The 27,976-nt window shown below is 35.4% G+C and overlaps 1 protein-coding gene across 1 annotated transcript in view; it reads left to right on the forward strand.

Moving 5' to 3' along the window:
• The window catches only part of KCNH5 (potassium voltage-gated channel subfamily H member 5), a 348,488-nt gene extending 325,345 nt beyond the window's left edge, over positions 1-23,143 (forward strand). The window contains exon 11 of the mRNA XM_043920302.1: positions 21,258-23,143. Coding sequence (XP_043776237.1) covers positions 21,258-22,205 — 948 coding nt within the window. The 3' untranslated portion in view covers positions 22,206-23,143. The remainder of the gene's footprint in view (positions 1-21,257) is intronic.
• The last annotated feature ends 4,833 nt before the right edge of the window (positions 23,144-27,976 follow it).

Raw genomic sequence — 27,976 nt, forward strand, 5'->3', positions numbered from 1 at the left:
TCTTATCTTGGAATAATTGTTAATAGGAACTTCTCTATCTAAAATATATTCATTTTAGATGATATGTGAATATGAAAGCTTGAAGTTTAGACTATGACTACAGAAATTTTTTGGTTATTCTTTGGGGTATGGCTGTTATTTAAAATGGTGGACCCTCAGGCACTCTGACATTTAGAAATCAGGAAGATGAGGATCCAGATAAGGAAACTAAGGCCAGTGACTAGGAAGTGAACCAGGAGAATGTGGAGGTCATGTGATTTGGAGAAAAGGTAGAAATGATGACTATTCTCATGGAAATCACGTCTCCAGTGGATCTTTCCAACCCAGGAATTGAACGGAGGTCTCTTGCATTGCAGGCAGATTCTTTACCAACTGAGCTATCAGAGAAGCCCTATAGAACTCACAGTCTTCTGAAAAAGAATGAAAAATTTTAAAAGTAAATTTAAATTACATTTTTAGATTAATGTTCCATCTTTTAGTCCCAAGAAACTTTGACTCCAAGTCAAAGTTTGACTAAGTTTCTTTTTATGCACCATGATCTTAGTCTTCTGCATGTTCTACCAGATGAGTCTCTCTGCCTACAATTCCTTCCATTCTACTCATGATTAAAGATCCTGCTCAAAAGTTTAGGAAGCTCTCCCTGTCCACATCCAAGGCAACATTAGTGACTTCACAAAATTAAATATCCTTAGTTATTCCTTCCTCCCCAGATCCAACCTAAACAAGCTTATTTTAATCATCATTTTATTCTCAGCTCCTACAAACCTATCATGCCCTTTAGAATTGACTGGTTTGATCTCCTTGCTGTCCATGGTTCTTCTTCAGTACTACAGTTTGAAAGCATCAGTCCTTTGACACTCAGTCTTCTTTATTGTTCAACTCTCATATCCATACACGACTAGTGGAAAAACTATAGCTTTGACTATATGGGCCTCTGTCAGCAAAGTAATGTCTCTGCTTTTTAATATGCTATCTAGGTTTGACATAGCTTTTCTTCCAAGGAGCAACTGTCTTTTAATTTCATGGTTGCAGTCACCATCTGAAGTGAATTTGGAGCCCAAGAAAATAAATTCTATCCTTTTTTCCACTGGATGCACCAATTTGCATTCCTACCAACAATATAAAAAAGGTCCCCCTTTTTCACATCCTCTCCAATATTTATATTTGTAGTCTTTTTAATGACAGTCCTTCTGACAGGTGTGAGGTGATATTTCATTGTTGTACTGATTTGTATTTCTCTGATAATTAGTGATATTGAACATCTTTTCATGTGCCTGATGCCTGTTGCATGCCATATTTGCAAAAATATCTACTCAAGTTTTCTGCCTGTTTTTAATCTTTTTCTATTGACTTGTATGTACTGGTCATATTATTTGCAAATATCTCCTCCCATTTAGTTGGTTATACATTTTTTTGTTCATGGTTTTATTTGCTGGGGAAAAGTTTTTAGTTTAATTAGGTTCCATTTATTTATTTTTGCCTTTGTTTCTTTTTCTTTCAAAGACAGAGCCAAAATATATTGCTACAATTTATATCCAAAAGTGTTCTGCCTATGTTTTCCTCTAGGAATTTTATAGTGTCAGTCTTAATCCATTTAGGTTTTTAATTCATTTTGAGTTTATTTTTGTGTACCATGTTACAGACTATTCTAACGTTATTCTTTTACACGTAGCTATCCAGTTTTTCCAGCACCATTTATTAAGGAGACTGTTTTTTCTCCATTATTTATTCTTGTTTCATTTGTCATATATTAATTGACAATAAGTGTGTGGGTTTATTTCTGGGCTCTCGATTCTGCTCCATTGATCTATGTCTCTGTTTTTGTGCTAGTACCATACTTTTTTGATGACTGAAGTTTTGTAGTTGAGTCTGAAGTCGGGGAGCTTGATTCCTCTAGCTTTGTTCTTTCTTAAGATTGCTTTGGCCATTCAGGATCTTTTGTGTTTCCATACAGTTTTTAAAATTATTTGTTCTAGTTCCATCTGTGAAAAATGCCATTGGTATTTTGATAGGGATATCACTGAATCTATTGATTGTCTTTGGTAATATTGTCATTTTAACAATAAGAGGGCTTCTGATGCAATAATATATTATATCCTTTCATCAGTTTGTGTCATCTTCAGTTTCTTTCATCAGTGTCTTACAGGTTTCTGAGTACAGGTATTACATTCTTAGATAGTTTTTTTTCCTAGGTATTTTATTCTTGTGGATGCAATGGTAAATGGAATCATTTCCTTAATTTCTTTTCTTGATAGTTTGATGTTAATATATAGAAATGCACCAGGTTTCTGTATATTAATTTTGTATCTTTAAACTTTACCAGATTCATTGATGAGCTCTAGTAGTTTTCTGGTAGCATCTTTAGGATTTTCTATATATAGCATCATGTCATCTGCAAACAGTGACAGTTTTACTTCTTCCCTTCCAGTTTATATTACTTTTGTTTCTTTTTCTTTTCTGATTGCTGTGGCTAGGACTTCCAAAATTATGTTGAATAAAAGTGATGAACATGGACATCTTTGTCTTATTGCTGATCTTAGAGAAAATGCATTCAACTTTTCACTATTGAGTATGATGTTGACTATTAGTTTGTTATATGGCCTTTATTATGTTAAGGTATGCTCCTTCTATGCCTATTTTCTGGAGAGTTTTTAATTATAAACCTATGTTGAATTTTATCAACAGCTTTATCAACCCACTCCAGTATTCTTGCTTGGAGAATCCCATGGATGGAGGAGCCTGGTGGGCTACAGTCCATGGGGTCGCAAAGAGTCGGACATGACTGAGCGACTTAATTTTAACTTTATTTGCCTCTATTGAGATGATCATATAGTTTTTATTCTTCATTTTGTTAATGTGGTGTATTACATTGACTATTTGCATATATTGAAAAATCCTTGCACTCCTGGGATAAATCACACATGTTCATGGGGTACAATCCTTTTAATATATTGTTGGATTCAGTTTCCTAATATTTTCTTGAGGATTTTTACATCTATGTTAATTGGTGATATTGACTTGTAATTTTCTTCCTTTTTGTGATATCTGTGTCTGGTTTTGGTATCAGGATGATGCTGGCCTCATAGAATGAGTTCAGAAGTGTTACTACCTCTGTAAATTTTTTGTGGAACAATTTCAGAAGGATAAGTGTTAACTCTTCTCTAAATATTTGATAGAACTTACCTATGAAACTGTCTGGTCCTGGACTTTTGCTTGTTGGGACTTTTTAAATTACTGATTCAATTTTAGTACTGGTACTTGGTCTATTCATATTTCCTTTTTCTTCCTGGATCAGTCTTAGGAGATTTTACCTTTTAAAGAATTTTTCCATTTCTTTTAGATTGTCCTTGTTATTGGCATGTAATTGTTCATAGCAATCTATTATTATCCTTTTTAAGGTGTTCATGGTTGTAACATTTCAAATTAAATCTCAAGTGTTAGTCGCTCAGCATAACACTATGTGACTGTACCCCGCCAGACTTCCCTGTCCATGGAATTCCCCAGGCAAGAATACTGGACTCAGTTGCTATTCCTTTCTCCAGGGGATCTTCTCAATCCAGGGATCAAACTCAAGTCACCTGCATTGCAGGCAGATTGTGGTCAAGAGTTAACTACTGTTCTGACTTCTGACTTTTAAAACTTTGATTAGTTCCACCTCTTTGATTTTTAGAGTTATACAAATAGAAATACATATTTCGTACCCATTTGTATCTGGCTTCTTTCATTCAATATTGTTTTGTTGGAATCATTCATGTTCCCTATAGTTGTTCACTAATACCCACTGTAGTTTTCTACTAAATAAATATACTTCAACTTGTCTGTTCTACTCTCGATGGACATTTGGGTTTCCAGTTGGGATTATTATAAACTATATTGCTACAGACATCTTGTGTATGCCTCTTTATTTACATTTGTATAAATTTTTTGAGAGGAGATATACACCTAGAAGTGAAATTTCTTAGAATATGTTTATCTTTAGCTTTAGTAGATACTCATCAAACAAATTTTACAAGTGTTTGCATGAATTTGTACACCCACCAGCTGTTTATGAGCATGCAATTTTTCTACATCCTCACCAATATTTTTTATTTTCTTTCTCATTTGAGCTATTCTGCTGAGTGTGCAAGGGAAACACATTGTGGTTTTAAATTTCACCCTACCTTGATTCTTATTTAAGATGAGTACTGTTCCATATAATTAATAGCAATTTATATATAGCTTTTTTTGGTAAAATGTTCATTTTTCTATTGGGGTTATCTGTCTTTATTCTTAATGATTTATAACAATTCTTCATAAACGTTGCGTGTGAGTCCTCTATAGGGTATAGGTATTGAATTTCACTCTGTCTTTTGATTCCCTTCATGGTGTCTCTAAAAGAACAAAAATCTTTAATTTTAATGTAGTTAGTTTCATTTATTCTTTTCCCCTCTTTTGATTCCCACTTTCTGCTTGCTGTTTAAGAGATCTTTTCTTATCTCAAGGTACTGAAGATTTTCTCCTATATTTTCCTTTAAGAGCTTTATGGGTATGGTTCTCCTTATTTGGATCTGCAATCTATCTCAAGTTTATTTTTGTGTTATAATGTGAGATAAAGGGCAAGGTATTTCAGGTATTCCATTTATCATATACCTGTATTGAAAAGATTATTTCCCCCTATTTACTATACTATTACTTTAATCATAATTTAGTGTACAAATATGTATGGGTCTATTTCTGAACAGTCTATTCTGTTCATTTGTTTGTCTATTCATGTGCTACTATAGAGTGAATAATTATGTTCCCTCAAAATTCATGTCTTGAAACTTACTCCCTAATGTGATGGTATTTGGAAGAGAGGCCTTTGGAAAGTGAGTAAGTCATTTGGTAGAGCCATAAATGGCATTAGAATCCTTATTAAAGAGGCCCCAGAGAACTCCCCTTGCCTTTCAATGAAAGATGAGCCAGGGCTTCCCTGGTGGCTCAGAGGGTAAAGAAGCCACCTACAATGCAGGATACCTGGGTTCTATCCCTGGGTCAGGAAGATCCCCTGGAGAAGGGAATGGCTACTCACTCCAGTGTTCTTGCCTGGAGAATCCCACGGATAGAGGAGCCTTGTGGGCTATAGTCCATGGGGTCTCAAAGATTTGGACATGACTGAGTGACTAAACACACACGTATATAAACCAGGAAGTGGGCCTCACCAGATACCAAATCTACCAATATCTTGATCTTGGATTTCCCAACCTCTAGAACTGTGAGAAATAAATTTCCAGTGTTTATAAGTCACCCATGAAATTCACGCAGCCATGAAATTAAAAGACGCTTGCTCTTTGGAAGAAAAGTTATGACCAACCTAGACAGCATATTAAAAAGCAGAGACATTATTTTGCCAACAAAGGTCCATCTAGTCAAGACTATAGTTTGTCCAGTAGTCATGTATGGATGTGAGAGTTGGACTATAAAGAAAGCTGAGCACCAAAGAATTGATGCTTTTAAACTATGGTGTTGGAGAAGACTCTTGAGAGTCCCTTGGACTGCAAGGAGAGCCAACCAGTCCATGCTAAAGGAAATCAGTCCTGGGTGTTCTTTGGAAGGACTAATGTTGAAGTTGCAACTCCAATACTTTGGCCACTGATGCAAAGAACTGACTCATTTGAAAAGACCCTGATGCTGGGAAAGATTAAAGGCAGGAGGAGAAGGGGACGACAGAGGACGAGATGGTTGGACGGCATCACTGACTCAACAGACATGAGTTTGAGTAAACTCTGGGAGTTGGCAATGGACAGCGAGGCCTGGCATGCTGCAGTCCATGGGGTCACAAAGAGACTTGACTGACTGAGCGACTGAACTGAACTGAACTGATAAGTCACCCAGTCTATAATATTCTGTTGTGGCAGCCTGAGAAGACATATGCTATACCACAGTATCTTAATTACTATCAGTTTTAATAGGAAAATATAGGCAGTGTGTCTTCTAGTATTTTTCCTATCAATTAGTTGTGATTTGGCTATTGTATACATTTTACATATCCATATAAATTATAAAATTACCTTGTTAATCTTCAAAAGATCCTGCTAGGATTTTGATTTGCATTATAATAAATCTATGAATCAATTAGGGGAGAGCTTCTTCCATTTTAACAATAGTCAGTGTTCCAATTCATACACATGGTCTGTCTCTGCATTTATTTGTCATTTATGTTTATATTCTCTATGCAAAATTTTCCCAGAACCCAGCTGACCCTCAAAAACATAAAGTCTCATACTCCCTCTCCTTCCCTGATTATGTCCTCAATCAACTATGATCTCTCATACTTCTCCCTTTTATCCCATTGATTCTCAACTAAAAATAAATAGCTTACTCCTCAGAGATTATCTTTCATTCAGATCCAAAATTCTCTGAAGTCTCAGATAAGCTATAGTTCGTGCTTTCTAAGAAAACAGGGCAAAGATTCTTCTTAAGTTACATATTATTTTACCTGTGTTGTTAGGAGACAATACTTCCAATCACAGTAATGTATGGAATATGATGCCCTTCCACATAAGGGTAACACAACTAGCTAACAATAAATAATAGCTAATAATAATAATAGCTAAGAATAAATAGAAAATGATACTGGCAGACCTATCTTGACTGTAAGCATATTTGTAAACATATGTCCAAATAGAATAAATCACAGATATATGTTTTAATTAATGAATGGCAATTTGGTACCAATATATGAATATATTATTATTGGAAGCTTCAGGTTAGGTTATCATATATTCTAATGCCATCTAATACTCACATATAGTTTTTCAAAATTTGTGCCCCAGAGCCTAGATCCTTTTAACCAGACCTTACAATGATGAGAGCTCAAACTTTACTTCCAGGAGACTCTGTTGACTCTGCAGTGTGTGTATGCACATGCATGTTGGTGGGAAACTGAACTGACACATCTCAATCACTCAGTCAATCCACAGCTCTGTTCTTTTTAAAACTGTAGTTTCCAACTCCTGACAACTGCAGCACTAAGGAAACAGCCACAGAGCTTCTCACTCGTCTTTGACTAGAATAACTAATTACAGTTTAGCACTGTGGGAACAAAGTTATTAGCTATTACCCAAATCTAGACACTGCAATTCAATTACTGGCCCACACTCTTTAGAAGCACAACCTTGGTAATTAGCAGCAAACTTTCATCTTATCTCAGCACAGCATGTGAGCAGTTGCCTGTGGAGGAAACGGAATCAAAACAAAAATAAAAGCAGCACATGTATGTATCCTGGCTCTGTAATTGTTACTGAGGGTCATAGGAGCCTCAGCAGAGCCAGGGTTTGATGAAAAGAATTTTGACACTTGGAAAATGTGGCAAGGGTGCAATCTTCTAGCAAGAAGTTATGTTAGGAATAATTTAAAGAGAGTAAAGTAGATTGTCTGTCTTATTTCATGTATCTGAAGATAGTTAAAGCTGAAAAGACCTAAATCCAGCCTTGTCATAAGTGAAGTGAAAGCCGATAGTCGTGTCCGACTCTTTGTGACACCATGGATGACACAGTCCATGCGATTCTCCAGGTCAGAATACTGGAGTGGGTTGCCTTTCCCTTCTCCAGGGGATCTTCCCAGCCCAGGGATGGATTCCAGTTCTCCCTCATTGCAGGTGGATTCTCTACAAGCTGAGCCATCAGGGAAGCCCAAGGGATAAGTATTTAAGTAAAGAACCTAAAGTCACAAAAAGATTATGGGACTTGTACACAAGGTCACATAGCTAATTAGATCCCTGGCTAGCACTAGAACGTCAGTCTCCAAATGACCCATCATTGTTCTTTCCACTGGATCCTCTAAACATCAAGTCACTTGCAAAAGGTTTTTTAAGTTGGAAGGGGGCACTTATCACCAATTCTGTTTCTACCAGCCTTTTACTAGAATGTAAAATATTGAAAGTATCATATAGCTATTCAAATGGAATAGAGATGGTCCAAAGAGGCAGGGCAAAATTACTTGCACAATTAATTTAGCTTTTATGGAAAGTTCAATAATCCAAGTGGTGAATGAAAGAGGAGTGATTTCTACACAAGAACTTGGTTATTTTGCAATCAACAAATACTTACAGACACCATTTTGAATTCAACTGGGTCAACATATGCTATATTTATACCACTCATTAGATTCAACATAAGCAATTTATGTTTGTTTGATATAGAATAGCTAAATCAGCCTGATAAAATAGAGAATTAGTTACCTGTATAAATAGATATTTAAGTACATCTGATGTTTAGTCCTGGGTGTTCATTGGAAGGACTAATGCTGAAGCTGAAACTCCAATACTTTGGCCACCTCATGTGAAGAGTTGACTTATTGGAAAAGACCCTGATGCTGGGAGGGATTGGGGGCAGGAAGAGAAGGGGATGACAGAGGATGAGATGGCTGGATGGCATCACCGACTCAATGGACATGAGTTTGAGTGAACTCTGGGAGTTAGTGATGGACAGGGAGGCCTGGCGTGCTGTGATTCATGGGGTCGCGAAGAGTCGGACATGACTGAACGACTGAACTGAACTGAACTGATGTGTAGAAAGACTGAGTGGCTTGGTCAACTTTATACAGGTAGTCGGAGATAGTATCCAAACCCTAATCTCCTGACTCTCAGAGACATCTTTAAAAAAAAAAAATTGATGCATCATTTTAAACTACAAACAAGAGAGTGGACTTAGTTCTGAATCTAACTAAACGGTTGGCTATCCATCCAAGTGCCCATTCACTTGATTCCTCTTGAGTTTCAGCTGTCCAATTCCACAAAATAAAGAAATATTCAAGAATTATTTTATGTAAATTTGATTCCAAATGTAAAAGACTGAAACAGTAAGATAGCATCTAGACTAGATATACATTGCTACATCTTTCTAGAAGATAATACTTCAAGAGATAATTATTTACCTATCAATCTATATTTCCTAGCAGCAAAGAATTTATGTGTCATAGTAACTAAAAGCTGAAACATTCTTTTAGCATCAAGGCAAAAATTAACACATATTTAAATATACTAGAGTTGGTTTTTCAGACAAAACTGTAGAAATTTTCTTTCATTGAGAAAATATTTTTTAAGGTATTGTTAACTGCCTTACTTCAATAATGGTTCTTCCTGAGGCACAGCAATTATCTTACAAGGCAAATGCTAAAGCCACATATTAGATGTGTTTCTGGGGACAAAGAAATAGTATCAAATGAGATCTAGTAGAGTAATATAGCTGAAAGTACATTGTAAACTATAAAACAAAATTATACATAGCATTAGGAGTGTCAGCATGGAATAGTGAAAGGAACACTGGAGTTGGCAGTAGAAAATATATTTCAGTCCCAGCTTGGCCATTTGCTAGCTAAATGAATTCAGGCAAGTCATGTAACTTCTCTGACCTTCATCTGTCAAGTAGGGATAATAATAATTGCCCTGCCTGACTTGTAGAGTTTGGAGAAGGGGGATGAGGCAACATATGCTAAAGTGTGTTATAAAATGTATCACATTTGACAAATGTTAAGCAGTGTTATTTTCTACTTGCATACTGAAGAGTCCTATTACATATTCATATGTCTGTATCTCCCTCTGTGTGTTAAACTTTCAGCCCAGTCATGACTTTGGTGTATGCTATTACTAAAGTGATTTAACCTCATTTATCATTTAATTTCCTCCCCCCTAGGCCTTTGATCCTTTAGATCTTTTGGATCTCTCCTAAATTTAGATCAGACATTCTTAAATCAGAGAACTCTAGTTTCTGAGTTCAACAGAATCAGGTTAGAAACCTAGTTTTGTCTCTCGTTAGTTGTGTAGGCTTGGGGAAGATTTTAAAATATCTATAAGCCTCAGTGTTTTAGTCTATAAAATGGATTATTGTTCAATTTAGATGAGCAAATAATCCATGGGAAATAGTACAATTCCCCCAATCTGTTTTTTTATTGCAGCTATTCCAAGATAAAGACATGTAGACACAATTGCTACCATGATCAGAATAACTATGTTATCAAAAACATTGTGATCTAATGGTCCATTTATGGATTTAAGCAAATACTAGTGGCTTTATTCTTACATTGTATAGCAAGCAACATGTAATGGTGATTTCTTTTTTTTATCAATTTTGTTCCTTTAAACCTGAGTGTGCTAAAAATTCTATAAGAACTTAAAAGTAAAATAACTTTATTCTTCTGAATCTTCTTCTAAATGTCTAAATGCTTACAAATAGTTGCAGTTGAAAATTATAACTCTTTAAGAAGTATCCTTTTTTTAATAGTATATGTATATTGTGTTCAGATTCTGGGAAAATAAATTTTAGCTAATTTTTGTTTAGCACTGCCTTAACAATTATTTCCTTTTTATGACTTGTTCCCCAAAATTAATTTCATTTTTGTTTTTATCTATATATCAAGTATAGAGCCCCCGGTGGCTCAGACAGTAAAGGGTCTACCTGCAGTGCGGGAGACCTGGGTTCTATCCCTGTGTCAGGAAGATCCTCTGGAGAAGGAAATGGCAACCCACTCCAGTATTCTTGCCTGGAGAATCCCATGGCCATGGGCTGTCAAAGAGTCGGACACGACTGGGCAACTTCACTTTCTTTTTCTTTCAAGTATGTAAATGACAATTTTCTGTTCAGTATGCTTGAAACTGTGATGTTGAATTCAAATTTGAATCTCCCATATATCTGTTGCCAGTAAAACTATGTGAATATTTGTTTAATTATTACCTCTTCATTGTTCTTGTCTTATGTAATTTATTTTCCTTCTTGGTTAATAATCAGTGTTTTAGTTTGTCTTGACCAGTAGTTATGGAAATAGTCTTAATTTCATGTCTATTTATTGATGAATTTATATTTTTTTGGTGCAAGAGGACTTTTTTGAATTGAAGGTAGTTTTTCAAAAAGTTTATGATTCTATTTTTAGATGTTATTTGAATTCTTAATTGTTGGAGAAAACATAACATAAAAATTTACCAGCTTTATTAAGTCATATGGTCCACTGTGTTAAACATATTCTCATATTTGTGTTCCTGGAAATAAGTTGCAATACTGTTGGGTATCAGCTTAAGTTGATACCAAGAGTGAGACTCTGCCACCATTAATTATAAAATATGAAGCAGTAACTTAACAGGAGTAGAAATAAGTAAGGAAATTGATATTTGAGACATGAAAAGATGGAAACCAATATTTTCCAGGGACGAAACATGTGGTATAGTGGACACCTGTAATTGTGTTCCAATGCACTAGTTCTTTTGGAAAAGTTTGGAAAGCAGAATACTAGTAGTGAGTGGGGGTTGTGACTGGTTACATTTAGCAAGGCATGAGAAGAAAGAGGTGATCACAGATAAGAATTGGCTGGCCTGTAAGCAGATAGGGAAAGGATTTAGAACATGAAATGTAAAAATAAGACAGAAAAGTTTTTGTACAAAAATGACTTTTTGGTACAAAATAAGTCTATTTAGACAGTTTTATGGCTTCCCTGGTAGCTCAACTGATAAGGAATCCGCCTGTAATGTAGGAGACCTGGGTTCGGTACCTGGATTGGGAAGATCCCCTGGAGAAAGGAAATGGCCACCCACTCCAGTATTCTGGCCTGGAGAATTCCTTGGACTGTATAGTCCATGTGGTTGCAAAGAATCAGACACGGCTGAGTGACTTTCACATGACAAAGATCAGATAACAGAGATGTGGCATCCCATCAAACATGATGCTTTCAATGTAGTTTCCATCATGGAGAAAGAGACAGAGGCAGAGACTGAGAGTAACAGAGACATGGTACCAAGAAAGTAAAGGATTAAACCAGACTTGAGAACTATATCTAGGAAATAACTTTTTGTGAGGTTGCAGGAATATGGAATCAACTATAAACAGATCAGAAGTTAATTTTTTTTAAGATAATCATATGGCCAAAGAAACCATCAGTTCAGTTCAGTTCAGTCGCTCAGTCATGTCCGATTTTTTGCGACCCCATGAACCACAGCACTCCAGGCCTCCCTGTCCATCACCAACTCCTGGAGTTAACCCAAACTCATGTCCATTGAGTCGGTGGTGCCATCTAACCATCTCATCCTCTGTCATCCCCTTCTCCTTCTGCCTTCAATCTTAAACTTGGTCTTAAAAAATCATTTTTTTTTTTAATGTGGGCTCAAAACCAAACCTCAGGCCCCTAACTGCAGGTAGGAAGAAGCTGAGGAAGCTCTACAGTCTTGAGATAGGATAAATTTTCCAACCCCAATAATAGGTTTGAACCATAGAGGGAAATGGACAAAAATGAGCATCCAAGGAAATGGAATCATGAGCCACAGAGAACAGTGGATGATAGAGCTTATCCCACAGAGCAGACTGAGAAACTAATAAAGGACTTTACCCCACTACCAGGGCAGAGGGCCATCACAGTGCCTGCCTGGCAGATCTCATCATTGCAGTGGACCAGTGATGGCTGAGCCTCTCAGCTGTGATTCCCTACAGCTTTTAATGGGAGTGTTAAGTCAGTTATACTGCTTTTGTTCCACTTTGATACATTGTGCACATGTTTATATATGCATGTATGTACATATGCATGCATCTGTGTGTGTGTGTGTGTGTGTGTGTCTAGGGGGACAGATAGCTTGTCTTTCTAGTTTATAGGATACCATATCAAGTTTCATCATCAGAAAATGGTACTGCTATTTATACTTTTGTGTAGCCTAAAGAGAGACTTTGAATTTTTTTTTTTTCCTAAGATTGTTTATCCAGTGTATCTGCAAACTCCATTAGTCTTACAGGCAAAATAAATTCAGAATTTGACCACTTGTCACTACCTCCATTTCTTTTCTTTTTTTTTTACTACCTCCATTACTATCATTTCTATTTGCCTATTCTAAACATTTTATATAAGTGAAATCATACAATGCATGACACTTTGTATCAGGCTTGTTGCACTTAGGGTAATATTTTCAAGATGTCACACGGATCAGTACTTTGTTCCCTTTTATGGCTAGGTAATATTTTTTATATGAGTATACCACATTTTGTTTGCTGATTCACTCATTATTAGATATTTGAGTTGTTTCTACTTTTTGGCTATCATGAATAATGCCACTATGAACATTCATGTACAAGTTTTTGCATCACTACATTTTTATTTTTCTTGGATATATACCTACTAGTGGAATTGCTGGGTTGTATGGCTACTCTAAGTTAAATTTTTGAGAAACTGACAAGCTGTTTTCCACAGAGGCATTTTTATATTTGCACCAGCAGTATATGAGGGTTCCAGTTACTCTACATCCTCCCAACACTTGGTATTTTCTGCTATTAATAATACTTGTTATCTTTTTATTATAGCCATCCTAGAGGATGTGAAATTGTGGTTTTGGCTTGCATTTCCCTAATGACTAATGATGCTGAGCACCTTTTCATGTGCCAATTGATAATTTGTATATCATCCTTAGGTGAATATCTTTTCTAATTCTTTGACTATTTTTATATATTTTTATTGAAGTATAGTTGATTCACAATGTTGTATTAGTTTCAAGTGTAAAGCAAAGTGACTTACATTATTAATTGATCCCTCCCCCTTACTGTTTTTCCTCTGGTAAGCATAAGTTTGTTCTCTATTTCTATTGGCCTATTTCTCTTTTGTATATAAGTTCATTTGTAAAAGCTTTTTGAGATTTCATATATAAGTGTTATTATATTCATCTTTCTCTCTGAATTACTTTGCATGATAATCTCTAGGTTCGTCCATATTGCTGCAAATGGTATTATTTCATTCTTTTTTATGATTAAGTTTTGAATTTTAGTGAAGTCCAAATTATTTATTTAATATTTTTAGTAGCTTGAGATTTAGGTGTCTAAGAAAGCTTTGCCTAATTCAAGGCCACTAAGATTTATGTCTTGGGTTCTTTCTAGGAATTTTAGAGTTTTAGCTCTTACATTTAAGTCTTTGATACATTTTTGAGTTGAATTTTCTATATGGTATGAGGCTGGCATCTGTATCTATATACATCTATATATTTTTTCTTTTTTGTGAACATGCAGTTGCTCCAGCACCATTTGTTGAAAAGGTTAATCTTTCCTAATTGAATCCTCTGGGCATTCTTGTCAAAAAGCAATTGACCATAAATGCATAGGTTTATTTTTAAACTCTTAGTTCTATTCCATTGATGTATATGTCTGTCCTTATGCCAGTACCACATTGTCTTGATTACTAAAGATTTGGAATAAGTTTTTAAGCTGGGAAGTATGAATCCTCCAACTACATTCTTATATTTTGATAATTTTAGATATTCTGGGTCCCTCGCATTTCCACCTATATTTTAGGGTCAGCTTGTCAGTTCCTGAAAAATAAAGTTTTTATTTTAGTTCCTAATTCATTTAGGAATTAAATCTACAGATGAATTTGGGGGATATTGTCATGCTAACAATATTTAGCCTTTCAATTCATAAATATGAATATCTATCAATTTGGGGCTTTAATTTATTTGAGCAATGTTTTATAGTTTTTGTGTATAAGTCCTGTGTTTCTTTTGTTAAAATTTTTCCTAAATATTCTATTTTCTTTGATGCTGTCTTCTGACATTATTTTCTTAGTTTTATTTTTAGATCATTCATTACTAGCATAGAAATACAACTTTTTTTTCGATTTTGTATCCTACATTCTTGCTGAAGTCCTTTATTAGCTCTACTAGTTTTTTTGTCTGTGTGTTTGTGTGTGTGTGCATGCATGCACAGTTGTACATGGATTCCTAGGATTTTCTGTGTACCTAGTCATGTCATCTCCAAATAGAGATGGTTTTAATTCTTTTTCTTCTTTTTCATTCTGGATGTCTTTTATTTCATTTTCTTAACAATCTCCCTGACAGTTAGCTTCAGCACAGTGATAAATAGGAGTGGCAAGATGGTACGTACCTGTCTCTTTCCTGAACTCTTGAAAGAGCTTTCAGTATTTTACCATTAAGTATGATATTAGAGGCCCTGAATTTTTATGTTGTATTTGGCCCTGCATATTGTATAGCCGGGCTTCTCTGGTGGCTCAGATGGTGAAGAATCTGCCTGTAATGCGGGAGACCTGGGTTCAATCCCTGAGTTGATCCCCTGGAGGAGGGCATGGAAACCCACTCCAGTATTCTTGCCTGGAGGATCCCCATGGACAGAGGAGCCTGTTGGGTTACAGTCGATGGGGTCACAGAGTTGGATATGACTGAGCAACTAAAAAAAAAAATAAAAAAGCACATTGTTTAGCTGGTCCTGCCTCATAAAGAAGAGCAGAGTGAGCTGAGGATTAAAGGATAAGTAGGAGCTCCCCAGCAGGTGAGGGGGAGAGAGAACACTATATGCAGTGTTAGAGTCTAGATCTCAAAGTGACTCAGTAGCTGGTGTGTGAAGGTCAAGTGAGAGTGAAGGAAAACAGAAGCTGGAAAGGAAGGTGAACTAAACCACTGTAGGCTTGCTGACTGCATTAAAGAGCTTTGATTTTACTCTGATTTTTGTGTGTGGGACACGATCATATTTGATATATGATAGAAAAGAATGGAATAAAGGGAAATAAAGGTAGAAATTGAGACAGGGAAGACAAATCATGGATTATTGCAATCTTTGAGACTGAATCTAAACTTTGCCAGCTTTACCTTGGACTACCTATATTCTTGGCTTTGAAGACTTTGGCTTCCTTCTTTTATGTTTTTTTAATGAAAAAACTTTACTAATAGAAATGTGTAATTATATCAGTTAAGTCTAGAATGTCCTGCATTTGCATCTTATGGAGAAGGCTATGGCACCCCACTCCAGTGCTGTTGCCTGGAAAATCCCATGGATGGAGGAGCCTACTCCACGGATGGAGTAGGCTGCAGTCCATGGGGTCGCTAAAAGTCAGATACGATTGAGCGACTTCACTTTCACACATTGGAGAAGGAAATGGCAACCCACTCTAGTGTTCTTGCCTGGAGAATCCCAGGGACTGGGCAGCCTGGTGGGCTGCCGTCTATGGGGTCGCACAGAGTCGGACACGACTGAAGTGACTTAGCAGCAGCAGCAACCACACATATTCGCATTAGGCATTTCCCAACACATTAACAAAATCAAACAATTTTCTTTTTCTTTCATTTCCTTACTTTTTCCTTTCTACTCACCTCCCTTCCTTCCTTTTTCTTTGTATTAATCACTTAATTAATTAATTCCTCGAAGCTCATTTAGGACCTAAGGGGCTGAACTAGATCTATAGCACATTCCTTGCCCTGGAAGAGCCTGTGGATGGTTGAATGAAGCAAGGCAGTTGTATTTCAAATCCGAGTATGGTGTATCATTGTTATCCTTCAGTCACACATGGTCACCCGCCACAGCTCTGTCACCCCGGCCTTTGTTAAAAGAAGTTTATAGCATCTGGTATATACACAGTAGTGATTGATAAGTACTTCTTTGTAGTATTAGTTCAGGTTGGAATGGTTGGAAAGACTAGAGTTAAAATTAGTGACTAAGTTTATAGAAACAGTAAAAGGAACCAAAGCACCAAACCAACTAGGTCCTTAAAGAGAGTCAGATAATCTGGAGCTGGTGTTTGATTGTATAAGTAGCTATAAATTCCTAGTCAATTTTGTAGATTCACAGATCTGGGAAGTGATGAGCCATTTCAGAGAGTATACCTCTATCCTCCAAATTACATAATACTAAATCCATGTCATTAAATAAATGATTCTAACCCTTTTTTTCCCCCTTGCCTTTATTGGATTTCAAAGTTCAGTACACATTCAAATTATTCAATTTTGATATCCCTTTTATTATCAGATGTCCTACTTTTGAAATGGAAAGCTCAGTTGGCCATGTTCCCTGTCAAGTTTAAGAAGCTTTTATCATTTAAATAAATTAAACCTTCCATCATGGGCTCCACAGAACGTAATGAAGCAAGGAGAAGAAAAGCTTAAATGAAATAAACCCCTTTACTCATAGAAATAGCACAGGCTATTGTGCAGTCTACCAATAAATGTGTGGCTCTAATCATAGTCTGATTTGTGATTTTTCTTTTCTAATTTTGTCCTAAATTTTTTAGTGTTTATTAGCAATTTGACTTGCCATTCAGCAAAAGAGAGACACAGGACATATCAAGTGCAAGAGGTTGTAGGTTATTAACACTAAAGAAAAGAGCAAATTTTCATTTTTAAAAGCTGATTTATTTTAATCCAAGTTTTTTCTTTACATGATTTAATTCTTATATAGGTTGATCTCCTCTGAACTTTACTCAGATCCTTTCATTATTTTTTAAAATAATGTTTTGGGGGATTTTGTTTTTTAATCTTTGTTTCCTAAGGAAAAATAATCATAATTTCCATGTTAACATTTGGCAGAATTAATGTATATAGATTATGTATTGAATTATTGAATTATAGGAATTATTATATTCCTATATTATTATATTACAAATATAATAGAATTATTACTTTCTGTATGACACATTGCCAATGTAAGAATCAACTGGATAATGAAAACTCTTATTGTTTGAAGACTCTTTCAATGCCAAAAAGTAGCCTGCAGACTATTTTAATCTAAAATAAAAACACACTGTTTTGAAGGTTTAACTAACTAAAAATTATCAATCTTTCTCTTCCTTATGAATTTAAACCATTTTATTCTACGTGATTAAAATGTTGGAGGTAAGAAGCACTTCTTTAGAAGGAAAGATTTAGCATGGACTCAGATAATTTATATCAGAATGTTCATGCTTGTAATGGTAATGTAGAATAATTTCCATCCTAGTTTTTATAATGAAATATCTTCTTCATAATAAAAACATGTTGTTATTCAAAGCTGGGGTTTAGAGTCATAAAATTATGTTCAAACTATAAGCATTTATTATATTTAATGTTACTACATTTAATGTTTTAGAAATATGGTGACTTTATTTTCTTATTTGTTATATAACATATTTTTTATAAGTCATAGCAAAGTCTATCAGGCTTTGCATGTGAGACATGGGCCAACTGGTTGTGACACCTCTGTAATTTTTTTTTTAATTTCAGGGCCTATATTCTCATACCTTGCATTAGGAAAGTTTTGCTTTGTCATCAGCTAGAAAATACATTCTTAATGGATGTTATTCTATTCTTACAGTTCAAGGATTCTTTCTCAAGTTCTTTAAAGATTGATCTGTGGGTCAAAAATTTGAACTTGATTCTACTCGGCAAGTGTTTGTCAACTCTACTTATTCAACATGCACAGAGCTTTAGTTGTTTATTCATTTCACCACTTCGAGGGATGGTTCATCATGACAAATGCTCTGTGAAGGGTTACCTTTTGGGTGTTAAACTGCTGTATCACTCCCTACTTCATCCATTCACCTGTCTGGGTACAGGTAGAGGAGGTGATATCAAAGTTATCCTGAAGAACTGCATTAGACTGTAATGGTTAACTGTTTGGAATCTGACTCCATGAATCTGACTCCTGGCCATTTACTAGCTGTGTGACCTACTGCAAACCATTTAAACTTTTTGTGCTTCAGTCTACTTTTCTGTAACATGACAACAATAGGACCTATCTCATAGAGGAGTAGTGACAGTTAAATGAGCTAATACACCTGTAGAAGTGACCTCTTTTTTTATAAGTATTTTTGATAAGTATTTTTATAAGTATTTTTGAATAAGTCATAATTTCTGTTCTACAGTCAAAATAAATAAATTTAGTCTCATTCAGCAAACTCCATTCAATTTAAACTTTTTTTTTTTTTAAGTGACCTCTGACTTACAAGTCTGTTTATGCTAAATAGTTGATGAAATCCAGGTATGAATTCTTTGGATTCTGTTTTTCATATAGAAAACCTCATTCTTTCTTTTTCTCATTTCCTTTTACATCTTCTTGGTGACAAAATATGCCAACCCAGTTCTATCTCATTTGTCCCTGGTTGCAGAGTGGCAGCCTGCCCTGTCACAGAACTCACCTTGTGCTCAGTAGCATGGCATTAGGAGTCTTTGTTCTCCACTTGGTGGGAGCAGTGTCAAAGGCCTTTGTTGGCTTTTGGCTGATGGGGAGGGCCTGGCTGGTAAAGGAAACTGGAGAAAGAAGGCTTTTTTTTTTTTTAACTGATGTTTTACTTGGGCATATTACATCCTTAAATCACAAAGCATCCCAAATTTGGTAAGCACTCAATAATTATAAGCAATTATTAGCCATTGTATTGAAAATTTAAAGCACAAAGGTATGGGTTAAGATGCCCACAGATTCTCAGTCTCCAGGAATCCCAAATCTTTCATCTGTGAACCTCACATGGCAGTATAAATTTATCCCATTCAGATAAATAATGTATGATTTTTTAGTGTGTCCTAAATATTGCATGGATGTCTTGTATTTTATCTGACATCCCTGTGCGCCAAGCACTAGCCCTCCTCCACTGTTCATTTGACATAGATGCATTTCCCCACCCCCTAAATGTGAAGGGTAATCTCAGATATGTCTTTCCAAGGCTAAGTAACTACATTTAAAAACAAACAAGGCTGGAGTCCAGTGGAAGAAGGATGTGACCTACCATTTACATTAATCCCTTTATGTCAGTGCATGGAATCAAAGTAACTGCAATTACAATGAAAGGGAATGATCCAGGAATAGAGTATCTTCATTTCCATGTTTGGATTTGTCTGGTCTCAAAAAGTGTTAATATCTTGAAGTTTAGCACAAGCCTTGTTTACCTAGGAAGCATGAGAAACATGTCAACCCTTTGAGAGACTTCTTATTAAACTGCTGGAGCTTTGATGTCAGACTAAAGAGATTAGAATTACATTTGTCAAAAATATCCATTTCATGTACTAGTAGAGAAGGGAAAATATGCTGGTCTTTATAGACAGTAACTGAATTTAGAGAATATTTATTTTAAAATATAAATTATTACTTCTTGATAAGCTATATTTAGTGCATCAATATCAATTTAGAAAATGTGCTTTTATAGGGAGAATTGCCTCTCCCTGACTTCTCTGTTTACAGTCATCATCACTAGTATTGGTTCTAGCATAAGATCAATGCCTATACGGAGACAGAGGTGATGAAAATGGTATCAAACAGAAAGTGTTTTATGAGAGTTCAAGGGAGATAATCAACATATTCTGAGAGTCTATTACATGGGAGAGACTATATACTTCACATGTATTTCTAATACAACCAACAACTTAATAAGAGAGGGTGATGGAGGCAAGTAATTTTGCTAACATCATAAAATTATCTGATTCTGAAAGCACATTAATATAACTCCCTTATGAATATTCCTTATAACCCTCATCTGTAGTTATTTTGTTCTTTAGAAGACTGAGTAAAAAATCTCGCACTTTCCAAATTCACCTCTGACTCTGATAATATAAGTGGTAATAATTTCTTACATAGTCAGTCTTTTCTATTTTTCTTGATGGGGTTGTAACTTCTTCACAATATTATTTTCAAAACATACTTTTAATAAAATCTATGCTTACTTATTTGTGAGTGCTCATCTAATCCTGCATGTACTATGTATGTAACTTTACATTTGAATTTTTAAAATATTGGAATTTGAAGAGTCCATCCTCCTACTCAGTGAAAGTATTACATGGACAACATTCTTATTTCTATTCAAATATTTCAGTGGTGTGAGTTTCATGAGTTTTTGAGGCAGTGTAATCAGTTAATGTGTAGTAGATTGAAATGAAGTTTGTATACTGACCTGGTATTTACCTTCCCGAAGCTTCTATATATAAATCCTTGTTCTGGCCTCAGAGCCACATAAATAAATTTAATCCCTCCTTCCACCCAACTCACAGTGCTATATTGGTAGACTGCCTAACTTTTCAGTATTTTTATAGCTTAGAACACTTATTATTTGACATTAAGAATGGGTTTGAATCATATTAATATGATCAAAAAGAAAAAAGAAAAACTTACAGAAAATAGTGATCTATTGCAAAGAGAAATATGTTTTCTTGCACATGCATGTATACATATATACATATATACTAACATATTAATAGATGTTTATATTTATGTATTTGTATATTTTCTGTGAAATGGGAATGTGAACAAGAAAGCAAATAGCTCTATTTAGTTGTCTCTTTACTACATTCCCCCTCTGATATGCAAGGAAGTGGGACAAAATGAGCTGAGCAAGCTTAGTCAGTGTTTCTATGTCTGATTTCAAGTGTATTGTACCTGTTAACTGCCACTGGACTGTTTCTCCCTTCAGAAGTGGTCTTGCTTGCCCTATCTTCACTAGTTTCCTTTGGAAAACAGAATATACCGGGTATCTTGTCACACAAGTATAAAGTCATCTGCTTTTATAGTCAAGTTTTTAATCTTTCTGCCCCTCCACAGATCATTTTCCGCAAAATCAGTGATGTGAAGAAAGAAGAGGAGGAGCGCCTCAGGCAGAAGAACGAGGTCACCCTCAGCATCCCCGTGGACCATCCGGTAAGAAAGCTCTTCCAGAAATTCAAGCAGCAGAAGGAGCTGCGGAATCAGGGGTCAACGCAGAGTGACCCCGAGCGGAACCAGCTGCAGGTAGAAAGCCGCTCATTACAGAATGGCGCGCCCATCACCGGCACCAGTGTGGTCACCGTGTCACAGATCACACCCATTCAGACGTCCCTGGCCTACGTGAAAACCGCCGAGTCCCTCAAGCAAAACAACCGCGACGCCATGGAGCTCAAGCCCGGTGGCGGCGCCGACCCCAAATGCCTCAAAGTCAACAGCCCCATAAGGATGAAGAATGGAAATGGCAAAGGGTGGCTGCGACTCAAGAATAACATGGGAGCCCATGAGGAGAAGAAGGAAGACTGGAATAACGTCACTAAAGCTGAGTCGATGGGGCTACTGTCCGAGGACCCCAAGGGCAGTGATTCAGAGAACAGTGTCACCAAAAACCCATTAAGGAAAACGGATTCCTGTGACAGTGGGATTACAAAAAGTGACCTTCGTTTGGATAAGGCTGGGGAGGCACGAAGTCCATTAGAGCACAGTCCCATCCAGGCTGATGCCAAACACCCCTTCTATCCCATCCCCGAGCAGGCCTTACAGACCACACTGCAGGAAGTCAAACATGAACTCAAAGAGGACATTCAGCTGCTGAGCTGCAGAATGACTGCCCTGGAGAAGCAGGTGGCAGAAATCTTAAAAATACTCTCAGAGAAAAGCGCACCCCCAGTCTCTTCTCCAAAATCCCAAATGCCTCTCCAAGTACCTCCTCAGATACCCTGTCAGGATATTTTTAGTGTTTCAAGGCCCGAGTCACCTGAATCTGACAAAGATGAAATCCACTTTTAATATATATGTACGTATATATTTGTTAATATATTAAAAACAGTATATACATCTATATACATATGTGTGTATATACAGTATATACATATATATATATATATATTTTCACTTGCTTTCAATATGATGAACACAATATGGATTTTGATGTGTAAATATTGCATGTCCAGCTGGATTCTGGCCTGCCAAAGAAGATAATTATTAAAAACGTAGATATTGCTTGTATATTATGCAGTTGACTGCATGCACAATTTACATTTATTTATAATCTCTATTCTGTAATTTTAAAAAGTATGATTTTTGTTAACCAAGACAGTGTAATAGTTGAAGAATCAGGGTCCAACCTGCCAATGTTGCCATGACAAATTTGATCTCAGGCTGAGTATACTGATCTGTCATTTCCTCACTCTTCTGTTAAGTTAAAATTATAATTAATGCCAAGGAATCATTCAACCTTTTAAACTATTAGTGCCATTTTATGGTCTCATTCCATAGGATATTTTTCTGTAACATAGTGTTAGGTTATTTTCCACAACAGGCAGTGTTTGCTCCATTGAAATAACTGTTTTGTTGCCTCAGTCAGACATCGACATGGGATATGGAACTTATACTCTGGGGTTTGTGCATGAATTGCATTTTTGCTCAACTGTACTTCTCCTTGTTTAACGTTTACTTAGATAGTAATCATTAACTCTTATGTAAGGATATCCCTACTCCCTTCATCTTGGATAACAGCCACCATCTTATAAGCTCATGTTTTTCAACCCCATAAATACTGAATTATTAATATAGTGTATATTATTATAGGAATACTGCACCACAGGGTAAAAGGGTCTTTTAACAATTTACATTAGAGATGCTGATTTTCCAAAGGTGATGAATGTTCTGAATTTGTTTTTTTTTTTAAACTTGCTCAAAGATGAACTTGAAAGTTTCTTAGCAAAAGAAAACCAAGCAAACATATACAAAATTTAACTAGAATGATGTAAAATAAAAAAGAATATAAAAATATAAGGTTTGTAGCATATTTGTGACTTAGAAAGAATGAAACACAGGTACAGAATTGTTCACACCTGATTCTTACTGTTTGTAGAGGTACTACATGAAATGTGGTTAGAAAAAAAGACAAAACACTAAAAAGTAGATGTTAAGTTGCTCAACTCAGAAAACTGCTTTTCTATAATATTATTATAGTTACAATTTTCTAAAGCTTTTTTTGCACACAGTTCTACTGCTGGACTTCTTCTGAGTTGATACAATAGACTACTATGGCTCAGGCAGATCTGCTTATGAAAGGAGGGTACTAAAGACCAAATTTCAGAGTCTTTTGGGCCACAAATCCTCTTCTTAGAAAGTGCCTATTATCAACTAAAAAAAAGTAACAGAAGATCGTGTATAGCTAGACTCTCAAATGCTATGTATTGAGAATAAAATGCACATTCATTTGTAAGAACTTAGAAAAGTTTATTTCTTTTGACTAAAGTTTATTTTATAAAGTTGATCAGAGAGGCATACTTTTAAATTGGTGCATGAATGACATTTAATAGTGGAAGCAGGACAGTTATTGTTTGCATTGAGTTGAAAATATGTAACAGTAATTTGTATATTATTGGACCATCTGTACATATATATTAACATACACGAGGTGACAGCAAAATCAAAATAGATATTTTGATGTATTGTACCCATTTTTATGAGCTTTTTAAACTATCTCCCAGGATCCCCAAACAAAAACAACACAACTAAAGGACAAGTTACGACCATCTGCCTGGAGAAGTATAAAGCAAAGTGATTTGTAAAAACAGTTGATATTTTAGAATTTCTATTAGAGCTTCTTCACATGTCCACAAGATGTGCCTCTTTAATCTAGGAATTTCAGGACAGATGTTATGTGCCATGGGTTTCATTTTCCTATTTTTGTGCCCACAACTTCCATTACTCATAATGGAAGTTTTCAGGGTAGCACGTCATCATGCTATGCTACAATAACTACCTACCATAGGCACAGGACAATGAAGTAATCATGGTGTAAGAAATCAACGTTGAAAGTGGGACTCCACTGCTTTCATGATGAGGATGGTACTTTTCCTTGACCTCTGATATTTATTGAAATTCAGGGTATTTTCTAAATAACCATATCTGAGACAAGCTTGCCTAAGCTTTCAGCAGTGAGTGGTAAAAAATAATCTGAGTACAGAAATGGTTAGTTTAACTTTAGCCACATGCTTCAGAAATAATGGTTGGTGTAAAAGTATGAGTAACTCTGAAACATCAGAGTGGCTTGTAGTTGGCAATCCATACCTTTGCTTATTAGTATTGCTAACATTTACTGTGTTCTAACATTGACTTTATCTAATTGGCCTACAATACTGATGTTCATGTATTGGGAAAAGAAACATATGGCTTGGAACTACTTTAGTGCAAAGGAAGGAAGAGTGTCAGTTGCTTATTTATGGTGCGGTTATCACAATATTCTTTTCCAGCCACCCCTGTTTCTGTGTGCATGACATTATGTGGTGCTGAATATGCTCTGCTGTTTTCAGCAGGAATGCATGTGTTCAGCAAACATTGTATATAGAGTAATCTTATAGGTTCCCAGAATCCACAACTCTTTCCAGTCAAACTTACTCAGACTTGGGTAAAGGGTGAGCGCTTACTTTAATATGTCCAATAATGACACAATCATGTTCTGTGTTGCCTCAACCAGCACATAGACAGTAGGTTCTCTTTTGGGGGACCAGAGGACTGCATGTTTTATTCTTAAGCTGTATAGATGCTCTTGGTGCATCCAGAATAAATTTTTTTTTATTATTATCTTTCTGAACAATGTAATAATAGGAGTAAATAGATATGTATTTAAAATTGGAACATTTTCCAAAGCAACTTACACATCTTCAATATTCTTCTATGATAATGTATAAGATCAGATGCTGTACCCTGGACAGGTGGTTGCAATGTGATAGCAGAAGTCAAACAAAAAAAAATGTGAGCTGCATATCAGGATGATAAGTTTTATCAGTCTATATTAGGATATTATTGCACTACATTGATCTAGTAGAGGAGCTTATGATAAAGGCAAATAGGAACACAAAAGGCAGATGACAGTTTCAAAGCAGTTCATGTACCACGTTGACATAAGCAGTCTTTAGAATGGTCTGGGCATAGATGTTGAATAGAGACACAGACTTCATTGTTAAAATGGAAATTTTTTTGTTGTGACACAGGTTTCATCTTACATTAAGTATAGCAGTACAAATATCCTTTCTAATTCTCTGGCTCTGATCTATGGGGTCGCAAAGAGTTGGACATGACTCACCAACTGAACACCAACAGCAACGCAAATGTCTGAAGTATTCAGTGTAAAAAAAAAAAAAATGTAGATCACAGCAGGAGATTTAGAAAGTTTGGAGTTTTAAATTGTTCCTAAGAACAAATATATATTCCCAGAGTACCCAGCACTTTAATAGGAATATCAATTATGACTGCTAACTAAAATGCATTTTGAAAGCTAATCTTATTGGAGCCTAAATGAAAATCTCAGTTTTCTGTCCTTAACTTTAAGGAGATTTGGTTCACTTGTTCTATTTTAAATAACTGAATTCTTTTAGAAAATCTTTACTTTTAAATTAGTCTTCAGAGCAATGATTGTTTATGAAGTGTGCAGTGGCTGATACTAGTGAAATTATTTGTCATGTCCCTAATAAATTCCACTATCTTGTAAAATTTTTATCTTTTAAGTTATTTTATGTCTCCTTTCCAAAATTTCATGTAGGTAATCAGAAAATTTGTCTAGAGTGTACATACTATACATGGATAACTTTAAAATATGAATATTTATAATCACATGAATGTTGTGTTTCATACTTTGTTACATATAAGAGTATTTCTCTTGTGGTCTAGATGGAAAGGGAGAGAAGAAAGAACAACTTTTTGGAAAACTAGGATTCAATCCTAGGATGAATATCTGAGCTCTGTCTTGGCTTCTGAATCTGTGTCTTTGTCATAATCACAGTAACTATGGGCAAGTTAGCTGTTTTTTAGTGTATCTGGGCTTCAGTTTCCCAATCAGTAATTAATAAGATAAGAACTGTCCTCTTCTTATATCAAGATGATGTTAGGTCAGTGGAAAATCATCTTCCTCTTTGATGAAAATAACATTAAAGACAAATTATCATTTTGTTTTGTTTTTTCTTTCATAGAAAACCAGCCAAGATGCATTTTCTAAATATTCTAGGTTTTAGAGAAGACTTCTCTGGTCAGAGGGTGGTGGAGAAAGACATAAGTGGCTAAATAATTATTGGTCACTGACATGTGAACATAAGATTTGAAAATTATCTGGGGATATAGAGCTACTAATCAAACATGAGAAGAATGAAGAACTTTTAGAAAAGAAGAGAGAAATAAGAGAAAAAGTCACATATAAATATTATGATTTTTCTTATTCTATTTAATCATATAGCTCAGCAGAAATTCTCAATTTTGTGAGAAAATGTAAAACAAATTGAGTATTCAAGGTATATTTCATCTTCAACCTTTTGTATGAAAGTAATCATGATTTACTCAAAATAGTGGCTCCACATAGGTAGATGCTCTTTCACCAAAAATTTTAACTATGAAAGAATCCTTTCCAATGACCAATCAATGTTTCAATGTGTATCTTGAACTGGAAAAAGAACAGGTTTAAAAAAGGAAAACCATTTGAATTACATTAGAGAATTACTCATGTTTTATCCTAATGAGAGTGTTTTAATTTTAAACAGTTGTAGTTTATAATTAGTGATATCGATAACTCAAAGAAGCCACTTATAGTATGTAAAAATTTATTTTCAAAAATGAGATTCATTTTCTTAATGATTGTTCATTCTGCAAAGACAGTCTTGAAAGCTAAGAGAGACACTCAAACCTGCTGTACTACATTTGCTATGACCCTTTGAGCAAAGAAAATAGCAAAAGCATGTAGCAATAAAGGGGAAGTTTTAATGTACTATAAGAGGTATTTAGATCTCTATTGGATTTTCTAATCTTTCCATCAAATCAGAATTTTAAAATTGCTATTAAAAATTAGGAATTAGGTGTTATTTTGAAAACAGGCACACATATCTCAAGTTAAAGGAAGAATAGTTACAAATGTCTGAAACTTTCAAGGAGTATTAGAGAAGGTTTAAGGGGATAGATAGATAGATCATCACTGACCATGACTTTTTGCTATGCATTGTAAGCCTTATGAGTTATTTGCTAAGTGGTCAGTAACATATTTTTATCTACTGTGATGGGTCTGTGGCATTCCAACTCACAGCCTTACTACATATGTATTTGCATATGTGAATAAATGGTTTCAATCAGCTTGCTCTCAGTGTAAACTGGTACTTCCTAAATGTTAGCAGCTTCAGTAATAAAGACTCTTCCAAGTATGGCATGACATTTATTATTTTTTAGAGGGTTGATATATATTAATTTGACATTATAGGAAAATTCTTCTCACCTTGATCTGAGAAAACATACCAAGAAGTGATACATGGGGGACTACAGGGTCAGAAGAAAAACAGAGTAAGGTTTTAAGTAGGATAGTCATGCCAGACTGCATGATTTCACAGGAGTCCAAATCAGGATTTGCATTTTCACATTTGGAACAAATCTACAAAGAATGTAATGGAGATTGCAGTTTAGTGCATGGAGATGTAAGTGTGGTCTTTGGCAAAGCTTACAGGTACAATCAGATCAACTTTGGTGAGTTTACGTAGAATTTTTTTCTTTTTTTTTTTTTTTACTTCCCTGAG

Source organism: Cervus elaphus, chromosome 12 (genome assembly GCF_910594005.1).
Source record: "Cervus elaphus chromosome 12, mCerEla1.1, whole genome shotgun sequence".
Lineage (NCBI taxonomy): Eukaryota > Metazoa > Chordata > Mammalia > Artiodactyla > Cervidae > Cervus > Cervus elaphus.